Source organism: Petromyzon marinus, chromosome 30 (assembly GCF_048934315.1).
Source record: "Petromyzon marinus isolate PM22_M1 ecotype Great Lakes invasive population chromosome 30, UKy_Petmar_22M1.pri1.0, whole genome shotgun sequence".
Lineage (NCBI taxonomy): Eukaryota > Metazoa > Chordata > Hyperoartia > Petromyzontiformes > Petromyzontidae > Petromyzon > Petromyzon marinus.
Window position 1 is genome coordinate 3207121 of NC_133696.1, and position 11756 is coordinate 3218876.

Sequence of the window (11756 nt, forward strand, 5' to 3'; positions counted from 1 at the left end):
AAGGTGCTCGCTGACAGCACTTGCCCTCTCTGATGTGTGCGACCACATGGGGCGGAATGTGGGGCGGCGGAATCTTTTTTTGTCCGTGTGGGCAGACGAATACCAAGCTGGGTGAGCAGCTGACAGAGAATGGGCGACTGCGAGGGGACATCGACACCCTGCGTTGCGAGCGCGACAAGTTCCTCGTCGTCCACAGCAAACTTGACAAGGTGGCCCGCTTCTTCACCGGTTGCCCCCCCGTTTATATATTTGCAGCGGGGGGGGGTGGTGGGGAAAAAATGTTTTGTTGTAAAAAATGTTTTATTGTAATCCAAGAAAACCAGAATACAAAGTAGATTCCAAAGGGGAGGAATTTAGAACTTCTTTCTCACTGTACGTAGCCAACCGTGCCAACCGTGCTAATCTGTGGGTCTCTGTGAGTCTCTATGGGTCTATTGGTGTCTCTATGGGTCTGGGGGTATCTGCGGGTTTCTGTATGTATGTATGTTCAACTTATTTTGCACCGTACGTAGCCAGCCGTGTTAATCGGAGGTGGGGGGTGGGGGGGGGAGGACAACATACTAAACACAAAAAGCAGTTCTAAAGAAATTAATTTTCAATCTGGATTTAAAAGTACATAGCTCCAGTGGCTTCCAAATATCGAAGGGAAGAGCGTTCCAGACAGCCGCGGAAGCGCATCTGAAAGCGCGCAATGCAGTGAGCGTCTTTGTTCGATGGCCAGCGTGTACCAAACCCGGAGTGATGCACCCTCAAAATTAGGGACCAGCCAGAGGACATCCGAGCTCACTGCCGTACCGCGGTCAGGGTAACAATCGGGAGGGGGCTATTTATGGGGGAGGGGAAGAATCATGGAAGAAGGGGGAGGGAGAGACGGGGAATAATATAACCAAAACAGAACCGGAAATAGAATAATATAAACTCTACGTGGGAACCTTCTCCTTATCGAGGATCGAGTTGGACTGGAACACGCAATCACACGTACGCCTCAGCGGTGTCCACTTCCCATCAGCACGATTGGCTACGTATGGTGCGAAAGGAATTCCACGTGCACGCACACACGTACAATTAAGAACCAGAAAGAAAATCGCGGCTCACTTTTACGCGGGCACGAACGAAACCGCCTGCTCGTGCCCTGGTCTCGCGAAGGCGTTGGTGTTTGGGTCGCAGTTCCGCGGCAGACACGTGGCTAAGATGCAGCGACGGACACCACTCCGTCTGTGGGCCATTTCGAAGCGCAGGGCCTCTCATGGGGCCAGGGGCCATGTGGCGTGAAGACGCGGGCCGTATACAGCACCGTGGGTCATTTCACACGCCTGCTTTACAGAAGCCGTTGTTAGCAAGGACCTATTGGGGTCAGCGCACCGGCATGCGGAGTGAGTGGGGCGTGCAGCACTCACGCCCATCTGTCTTTCCCATCTCGGTGGCGCAGTTTGCCATCGTTCATAAAGCTGAGCACTCATTTTAGGCCAAATGGAGGTGCTAGGGGGATGTCTTCCTAATGTTCATATAAAAAAAATCGGTCCTAGATACGTCATTTCAGTGCCTCCACTTACATTATTTTCTGGCCAAAAGTGACACCACATTACGTCAGGTAACGTCACTTTCGTGAGCATGAGAATGCCTTAAATTATTCCATCATCTAACCAATCCGAATATCTGAAAAAATATCCGGAATTACCCTTAAAATATTTTTGATCTGAAACTCATCTTATTCGAGGTACGGGCAGGTCCAGGGTCAAATTCAGACAATGCCCACACCGACGGTTGTGCTGTCATGTCACCTGCAGGAGCTCAAGGACCTGAAGAAGGAGATGAAAGCATCGATGGAGGCAGCCAGCGAAGCTCACCAATCGAGGTGAGGCAGCCATCAGTCACGACCCCCTTGCTCTGTCTGACAACGACCTGGGTGGGGATCACGATGGGCACAGGGCAGACATTATTTAAAAGGAGACGTAGCTGAAAACTCTTCAACAGCCTCCAGTCTTGCACTGTCGTTGTACGCGGAAATGTGCGATTCACACGAGCATCTCCGGAACGTATCCCTCGCGAATTAACGAGGGAATGTTGTACTCGAGTGTTTTAAACGTACGGGAGTGGTGGTGCTGTCCTCGAGCGCTTTAACGGAACGCCTCGCTCTGACCGCGCGGCGCAGGGAGGATGCGCAGGCCAAGCTGAGCCGCGTGCGGGAGCAGAACGAGAAGGAGGTGGAGATGTTCCACGCGGAGATGCGCGAGCTGCGGCTGGCGAGCGACCACGAGGGCGGGCTGCAGCGCTTCCTGCTGGAGAAGGACAAGCGCCGAGTGTCGCCAGATGAGCTCGAGCGCAGCCAGCGCAAGCTGGGTCAGGGGCCCCTTTGCAATCGCCACTCTGGCACACGGAGATAAATCCCCGCCGCTCGGGGGCCCACTCGGCCCATCGTCTGTCATTCATTGTGTCAGCGGAAGTGGGTGGCCGCTTTGTCAATAACATATATTGGTCGTTTTATGAATGGGCTGGTCCCCGTCTTAGGAACGTGGAGTTTTAACCACTGGCTCAAGACTGCTGATGGAGTTGGGCAATTCTCCGCACTCTCATTGAGTATGGCGATGTGCATTCGCATACACGCACGTAATAATGTATATATGTGTATTTATACCTATTTGTGTTTTAACTATTTTTGCGACTTATTACTAGCCCCAGTTTGGTACCTCAACATTTGCTAATTTACTGGATTCAATGTTTTAAAATATTCCAATTGAAATAACATGCAGAATTATTTTCGCCCATCATCATTCCACGCCAGACCTCGGGATAATGAAACAATGATCTGCTATATTGTGTTGGATGGTGCTGAGATAATAATTACCTTTTTATCCAGCAAAGCCACACTGGGTCCAATGCAGGAGGGGTCCTGCATTGGCCAATACTGTACAGCACTAATCACGTTGCATGTTTTTAGCTATGGGAGGAAACCGGAGAACCCAGGGGAGACTCTTGCGGAACACGGGGAGAACTTATAAACATACAAACATACAAACTTACAAACATACAAACATACAAACTTACAAACATACAAACATACAAACACTGCAGGCAAAAGGGGCCCGAGTCAGGAATCTAACCCAGGCCCCGACTCAATGTGTGTATTCTTGGTTCTTTCGGTAAAGTCACCACGTAGAAGGGAAACAATAAAATAATACAAATATAAAACAATAATATTCTCACGACGTTTCGACTGCAACACGAGCGATCATCTTCTCTGTGACTTTACCGAAAGAACCAAGAGTATGAATCCCTGCAGTCACGAAAGCTTTAAAACAATGTGTGTAGTTCGTTGTCCTTCCTCCGCACCTCTGATTAGCACGGTTGGCTACGTACGGCACGAATGAAGCTCAACATGCATGCAGTTTGAGTCGTCAGCGTTACCACAGCACCACCACCACGCGCAAAACAGTTGCCGTAGGCTACGGCGCAGCAAAATTAATTGTTGTCGTGCAGCGTGGACCAATGTCTATGCTCCCCGTCTTTACCTCCCCCCCCCCCAACTGATGTACAGTTAAATGTTAAATATTCCCCACGAGCAGGGGTTGGTAACACGCGGCTCCTTACGGACCCTGCTGCTTCGCCACGTTACTCATCAAGGACCACTGTCTCGTATTCACCACGTGCATTGCGGCTCTTGAAATATTGAGGTTTTATTTTTGACCGAATTCGAACAAAAAATAATCTTATTGTTGTTTTTCGGTCGCCGACCCCTGCCCATGACACACAAAGCGGGGGGGTGGGGGGGGGCCCTCATCCGGCAGCGGATTGACAGACAGAACAAGCCGCGCTGTGGACGTGCACCCCATTCACCGCCGAGACGCAAGTTTTGTCTCGTTCTGAAATCGTCAAGAACGGCGGTCTCCTTTTACATCGGCAGACGAGGCGAGACAGAAGCGCTCGGAGGAGCAGCGGGAGGCGGTGGCGAGGTACGATGCGGCGTCTCAGCAGATCGCGGCGCTGCTGGAGGCCGACGGCTCCCCCGGCGGCGGCGGCGGCACCGGCAGCCCCAGAGGCGGGCGCGTGGCCAAGGGCAGCCTCGCCGAGCTGAGCGACGCCGATGTCAGGCGGCTGCAGGAGCTGGCAGGTACGTGCCCCCCCCTCCCGCCTCCCCCCGGTCCCCGAAAAAAACCCACAAAAACACTAAAAACCGAAAAAACCTAAAAAACACTACAAATCGAAAAAACCCAAAAAGACTAAAAATTGAAAATACACAAAAACCACTGAAAACCGAAAAAAACCCCAAAACCACTGAAAATAAAAAACTAAAAACCGAAAAAAACACTAAAAACCGAAAAAACCCAAAAAAACACTACAAATCGAAAAAAACCCCAAAACCTCTGAAAATCTAAAAAACTAAAAAAACACTGAAATTCTAAATAACCCAAAAAACACTAAAAACCGAAAAAATCCCCCAAAAAATTAAAACCGAAAACAAACCATAAAACCACTAAAAACGGACAGCGGCGGCAGGATTTGTATCGTGATCTTCCCGAGCACCCGGACCTTTTGTTTTGAACCTCCACAACATTTTGCGGAACCGCCAAATGTTTCCTTTTCCATGAAACATAAATACCTAGGCCAGAGAGTGCATGGGGTCTGACGAGAATGAAAGTTTTTAAATGTTTCTTGATGAACACTTTTTTTTATATAACCCACTTGGTGATGCATTCCTGGGTACAATCTCAATTTTTATTCGGGTTAAGAGGAACTCTAAAGTAATGTAAGAATCAGACCACGTCAAAGGGAGGTGCTAATGTTTTAAATTCACTCCAACCAACACCACTGCCACCGTTACATTATCGCAACCGCAACCACCACCACCACCACGGTCATCAACACGATCGCCAAGATCAAGTTGTCACCATGGCCAAAGCGGGTGATGCCACCACCAACGCCACAACAACCGGCACCATCGCTACAACCACCACACGATATCTCTCTGCTTTTGAAAACGGGCGCCTTGGCTCCTATCAGTCTGAAATCCACCGACGCTCTCTCTCTCTCCCTCTCTCTTGCGCCGCGGGGAGTCCTCCCTCTGCCACGTTGCCGAAACGTCTCACCCCGCCCACCGGTTTGTGCCGCAGGGATGAGCCGTCGCAGGTCGGTGGCCCTGCCGGCGTTCCTGCACGCGTCGGCGGGCACGGAGGCGGAGGGGTCGCGCCGGACGCACCGCCGCATGTCGACCCTCGCCCTCGCGCTGGGGCTCGACGATGGCGAGGGCATCCGCGAGGCGGTGGGGGGGGACGCCACGCACGTCGCGCGCACGCACCTGTACACATCATCACCTGTACACATCATCACGTGTACACATCATCACCTGTACACATCACCTGTACACATCATCACGTGTACACATCACCTGTACACATCACCTGTACACATCATCACCTGTACACATCATCACCTGTACACATCACCTGTACACATCACCCGTACACATCACCCGTACACATCACCCGTACACATCACCCGTACACATCACCTGTACACATCATCACCCGTACACATCACCTGTACACATCACCCGTACACATCACCCGTACACATCACCCGTACACATCATCACCCGTACACGTCACCCGTACACATCACCCGTACACATCACCCGTACACATTACCCGTACACATCACCCGTACACATCACCCGTACACATCACCCGTACACATCACCCGGACACATCACCCGGACACATCACCCGGACACATCACCTGTACACATCACCCGTACACATCACCCGGACACATCTCCCGGACACATCACCCATACACCCCCATAGACACCGTGCACACCTGTACCTACCCGTACACATCACCCGTACACATCACCTGTACACAGCTGCACATTCACCTGTACACCAGTGACGATTACCTGAACCGGCTGCACATCGCCTGTACACAGACACACAGAGTGCTTGACTGCTGTATATATCCGCGTGTGTGTGTGTTGTGTACCGTATAACTTCAGGTGAGTTGGGGGCACAGGACTCAGTAGGCACAATAAGAGGGGTGCGGGGACCGCCTTGATGGCATTACCGGCCTTGCCGATAACCTCAGCCGACGCCGACTCCTGCTTGTTGATGAAGAGCGATACCTGGCGTCTACCGAGTGGGAAGTCGACGTGGGGCTCCAAATGTTGCCGAGCTCCAGCGCGCGTATTCACATCTCTCAGATCCGGCGCTCCCTGGAGAAAGACGGCGGCCCTGGCGACCGGAGCGGGCAGGAGGTGGATGGGGAACTTTTCTACTCCAAGTTTATGGAGCGTGAGGCCAGCACTGTGTGAACACACACACACACACGCGCACAAAGATCCCCCCGTAGAGCCTTAACAGACTGTCGGGCAAGTGCTGTTAGCGAGGAGCACCTATGAAGGCCGGCACGGCACACGAGGGGGTGGGTGACCCAACACCACGCCCGACCGCCTTTGTCTCCCCAGTGGCGATGTTTACACACCGCACCAGGTACTCGTTTGAGGCTGAGTCGACCTAGGCGAGGTTCAGATAATCGTCACCAGTGTTGGCCGTTGAGCGGGAATCGATCTCGGGGTTGCAGGGTTCGTAGCGCAGCGCGCTAACGGCAACACCACCAATCCCCACACACACACAAAGACAAAGATCCCCCTTGTAGCCTTAACAGACTGTAGGGGCAAGTGCTGCTAGCGAGCAGCTACGAAGGCCTACACACACAAAGACAAAGACAAAGATCCCCCATATAGCCTTAACAGACTGTAGGGGCAAGTGCTGTTAGCGAGCACCTATGAAGGCCGGAACGGTACACGAGGGGGTGGGTGGCCAACACCACGCCCGACCGCCTTTGTCTCCCTAGTGGCGATGTTTACACACCGCGCCAGGTACTCATTTGAGGCTGAGTCGACCTAGGGGAGGCCCGGGACCGGTTCAGATAATAGTCACTGGTGTTGGCCGTGAGCGGGAATCGAACCCGGGTCGCCAGGTTCATAGCGCAGCGCGCTAACCGCTACACCACCGCTCCCCACACCTACACACACACCTGTTCATGCTCGGGGCTCAACTAAATTACCCGCTTCACTGTCCCTGTTTAATATTGACTGGGCAGAACTGATGATGACACAAGAACACGGAGTCCTGAGCCAGCATCCGAAGTTCAAAATCTGCCATGCGTCCGTATTCTCAAGTGTGCAGAGCTGATGGCCTCAGCTTGTCCACCAATCACAGCACACAGAAACACCCTGACACGTTATGTTGGGGGTTTCCTCCTCACTAAATTCGGCTGAATTCCATCTGTGAGAATTCCAAATGTCACTTTTCGCTGCTGTGCAGCAAAACGTCTCAGTGGCAAGGGGCGCGAGGCCTTGTGCAGCGCCTCCCGGCGTGGATGAGCAATGCACCGATGAGGAAGAAGAAGAAGAAGAAGAAGAAAAAAAGGTCGTTAATTGGCGGGATATCACCTGAAATGGCACACGGATCACACAAAAAACACGTGGACAAGCAGTCACGGAGGAAACGTTGGATCAAAGGATTATCCCATGCTTCTTTTTCCACAGGGGAAGAAAATAACTTCGCCCTCTACAACTACGTCTCTGAGCAGAGTGCGGCCATCCAGCAGCTCAACGGTGAAATCCACAAGGTGGGACTGGGCGTGCCACTATGGCTGAGGACGTAGGGGCAGCGGTGGCGCACTGGTCCACACAATTATTTTTTGCGATTCAGGTGACCGGGATTTCATTCCACGCCGCGGACAAATTCATTGGCGAGTGGTGTAGGTCAAATCAGCCTTTAATTTAGTGCCTGCCACAGTTCTGACGCCTCAGTGTGGGTGTAAGCAAAGGCAGCCAGGCATGGTGCTGGTCACACCACTCTCTGATGCCCTGCTCTGACCTCAGGGACGGCTATCGAGACGATGACGACCGCCTGCCGGGCGAGTCCAAGATGATAGAACGGAAGGTGAAATAGTTTTTTGCATTATGACTGACGAGACCAATCTTGGCTGCATAGCGTTTATATCGCACTTTGGACAGACGTGGACTGAATCTCGCGTTGCATATTTGGTCTGATGTTTTCTACAAATGTTGCTACCGCATCTGGTTATGAAGGCACACCAGTTATCTGCGTCAAAGTCTGGCCTCAATAGGTACTTGCTAACACCACTTGCCCCAGCAGTCTCTTAAGTCTTTAAGGGGATCTTTGTCTTTGTGTTAGCTCAACACATGGCGCTGCAAATTTGGTGACCCGAGTTTGATTCCCGCTCACAACCAATAATAGCGGCGAATATTTGAACCAGTTCTGGGCCTCTCCTAGGTCTACTCAACCTAAAATGAGTACTCTACCCGGTGCGGCGTGTAAACATCAGCAGTGCGTTGGCCACCCCGTGACCCTTGTGTGCCATTCCGGCAGCCGTAGGCGCCCACCGAGGGCACTTGTCCCAACAGTCTGTGAAAGGCTACGCGGGTGGATCTTTGCCCCCTCCCCTCCCCCCCGCGCGTCAGCTGATGACCGAGCTGCACGACGGCCGGCGGAGCGATGCGGAGCGCGACTCGCGGCTCGGGGAGGAGGCGCGCCTGCTGGAGGAGAGGGCGCGAGACGCCAGCCGCGAGGCGGATCGGCTGAGTGGCGACAATCGGCGGCGGCGCAGAATGGGCAGCCAGCTGCAGAGCGGTAGGCGGCGTGCGACAAGACTCGTGGGTCCGATCCCGAACGTCTGACGCCTGCTCTATATTTGGAGTTTGCATGTTCTCTCTCTCTCTCTCTCTTTCCCAGTGGTCGCGTAGATTTTTCTCCGGTTTTCCCCAACACATTTAGAATCTGCATCACACGTTTAGAGTATTTGTCTGCGAAGGATCTTCACGTGATGATAAGCCACTTCGGTGAGCTACCATTTGTGGCCAGGTCCCTTCTGAAAAAAAATCTATATAGCTCAGTGGGCCTTACCTGGTTAAAACAAATGTTTTCACTTAGTGAAAACATTTGTCACGAAGCCACAGAATCGCTCAGCGGTGCGTTGATTTCGTTAAGTTACGTTCTACCTCTCTCTCTCGGTCTCTTCTCAGAGATCGGTTCTCTTCTCAGTCACATTGGAGGGTCTGAAGGCTCAGCTGGGCTATGTTTTGGCCATGGCGAGGACTTATTGGAGCAGGTGGTGATGACCACCCTTGGCCGTGTGGAGCAACGAGCGAACGAGCTACTGACAGCTCGTGCTTATCAGCACTACCAAGTGAGGGTCTTCACCTGTTGTGTCTCATCACTGCCACTTGTTGCCATGCTTTGCAAACTGTTATTATAGATCCACTCAGCCAGTTACACAGCCAGGTACTCAGCTGCCTAGTCAAACTGCCACCTAGCTATATCCCATCAGCTAACCAACCACCTAGATAGTCACACAGCCAACCAGCCAGCTGTCTCCACAGCCAACCAGTCATTCCGCTCTCCAATCAGCCAGCCAACTAAATACCCAGCCACTTAACCACCTATCCACCCAATCAGCCAGCCAGTCAACCGCCTAGCCACCCAACAAGTCAACCTCTCAGCCACCCACTCAGTCAGGAAGCCACATCATCTTCTAATCAGCTACCCACCTAGCCAGCCACATAGCCATTCAGCTGTTCAGTCAGGCACCTACTCAACTAGTTTTAACACGTAGGCTTTCGCTAGCAATATTATTCGTAATAAAGTTTTTGGATTAGCTTGCATCTCTATAAATGTGTCGTTAGCCCACCACCGGACACAGGGAATTAGTAAGATTTGTCACGTAAACAAAACGCGCCAATTAGTTGCTACTTCAGCACACCGGAGAGTAAACCCACAACATTTGCAAGGTCCCCCTATAGCCTACTAAACTAGCCACACATCTGACCAACCATCCGTCCAGCCACCTTTCCTGCCCAGTGCCTGCCACGTGAGTTGTCCTTGTGACGTGGCGTATGCCTGCAGCAGGGTGCAGACGCGGTGTCGGAGCGAGGTGGCTCCACGTGGCAACTGCTCAGCCTCTCCCCACCGACCCAGGCTGCGAACTTTGACCTTGAGCTTCCATCCACCAAGTAAGGGATGCGCTCGCATTGACAAAAACGCTTCCGCGTGCTGCACGACTTTGGGATTTTCTCCCTAATCTACTTTCCCAACTTCTTGTAACCTTACTCATTTCCAGAGCTTTAACTCTTATCTCTTGCCGGCTGCTTGGCGTTTTGGATCTGTGGGGTTTGTGCTCGACAACAGTGGTTTAACAGACAGAAACATCTCCGTCGCAGTGGGCTTCGCCCTTTTACGTTTTGTTGTTGCTCTTCTGGGGAAGTGGAGAGACAGCATTGTGTCACAGTAACCTTGCGTTTTGTCTTTTTATGAACCGATTTCGACAAAAACAATGCACAGCGATCAGCTATTTAGTGAAGTCTGATGACAGCCACTGGCATTTGACATTCATGCGCGATTGCTGTCGGGAAGTCTTATTCCCCGAAACTAAAGTTGATACTTGTTGGTATAATGTTAGGCACGTCGACAATTAGGATTGTACGACTCCGCAGGTTTCCGTGCTGTGTAGCTCCCTGATGTGTTGTTTGCAGGTTGTGCCGCGTAGTGTTCGACTGATGTCCGACCTTTCGCTCCCAGCACGTCATGCCGAGCGGCACGTGGCACAACCTGACAACGCACCGGGGAACTGAATAAAAGCGTACTTCGCGTATTTCGGCCACACCATTCGCGTAAATAACGGTCGACTGCCGTGCGGCGGAAAATGTGAGCTCCAGCGTATATTGGCCGTGTGCGTCGGAGCGGTTTCCAGAGGTCATTCCGGAGGTCGCCTGCTCGTTGCCGCCTCACGACGCGTCTGTGTTGCTCGTTGTGCCCAGACTCGTGAGCGGCAGCGACAGCGAGGGGAGGTGCAGCGATGATGAGCAACTGCTGACGGACACAGAACTCAGGGAGAAGGCTTTGCAGTCTGTACGCACTCTCCCCTCCGCTCGTGACATCCGACGTGTATTAATCATCACAATCATCATCATCATCATCAAAAATCAGTCACTACCATAATGTATGTTGAACTTGCTTCGCACCGTATGTAACCAACCGTGCTGATCGGAAATGGCGGTAGGACAACAAACTGAGCACACGAAAAATTATTGTCAGTTATCGCCATCAATCACCATCATTAGTGATCGTCACCAGTCATGCTCACTCCACTGCTGGATGAAGGCCTTCTGAAGCCGCCGCCACCTCTCATGATCTTGAGATGCAACAATCCAACCCAGCATATCTCCTCAGGCTGCACGCAAACTAAATTCATTGCTCCATCTCCCTCAGTGGACCGCCCTATTGGACGCGCTCCATTCCTTGGCTGCCAAGCCTTTATTATTCTTGACCACTGCCCAATCATCACTTCTCGTAATGAATGCATCTCTACACGGGGGTAAAAGATTTTAGCCCAACAATGGAGTGAATTCATAATAGAGGTTTTTGGGTTAGATCGCGTAAATATATAAATGTGTCGTTAAAACCCGCCACCACCCTACACATTTATATATTTACGCGATCTAACCCAAAACCTCTATTATGGATGATATTGGTCGCGAAAGCCTATGTGTTAAACTGAATGTAGTGAATTGTTGCAGTTCATAAACAGACTTTCTCGACATTGCAGTGCGTGATAGCGCCTCTAGTGGCTGCTCGAGTCACTTTGCAGCCATTACACGAAACGAGTAAAAGACACAACATCGGGATGCATTACACAGTCATTATACTGGTAGGAACCTCCTGGTTACACCAGCCCAC

At 51.8% G+C, this 11756-nt stretch overlaps 1 protein-coding gene across 1 annotated transcript in view; it reads left to right on the forward strand.

Moving 5' to 3' along the window:
* The window catches only part of LOC116947465 (uncharacterized), a 39825-nt gene that overhangs the window by 24392 nt on the left and 3677 nt on the right, over positions 1–11756 (forward strand). The window contains exons 6-16 of the mRNA XM_032963246.2: positions 96–209; positions 1788–1855; positions 2153–2340; positions 3902–4108; positions 5109–5257; positions 6194–6284; positions 7544–7626; positions 8486–8654; positions 9047–9210; positions 9927–10033; positions 10838–10928. Of these exons, the coding sequence (XP_032819137.1) occupies positions 96–209; positions 1788–1855; positions 2153–2340; positions 3902–4108; positions 5109–5257; positions 6194–6284; positions 7544–7626; positions 8486–8654; positions 9047–9210; positions 9927–10033; positions 10838–10928 (1431 nt within the window). The remainder of the gene's footprint in view (positions 1–95; positions 210–1787; positions 1856–2152; positions 2341–3901; positions 4109–5108; positions 5258–6193; positions 6285–7543; positions 7627–8485; positions 8655–9046; positions 9211–9926; positions 10034–10837; positions 10929–11756) is intronic.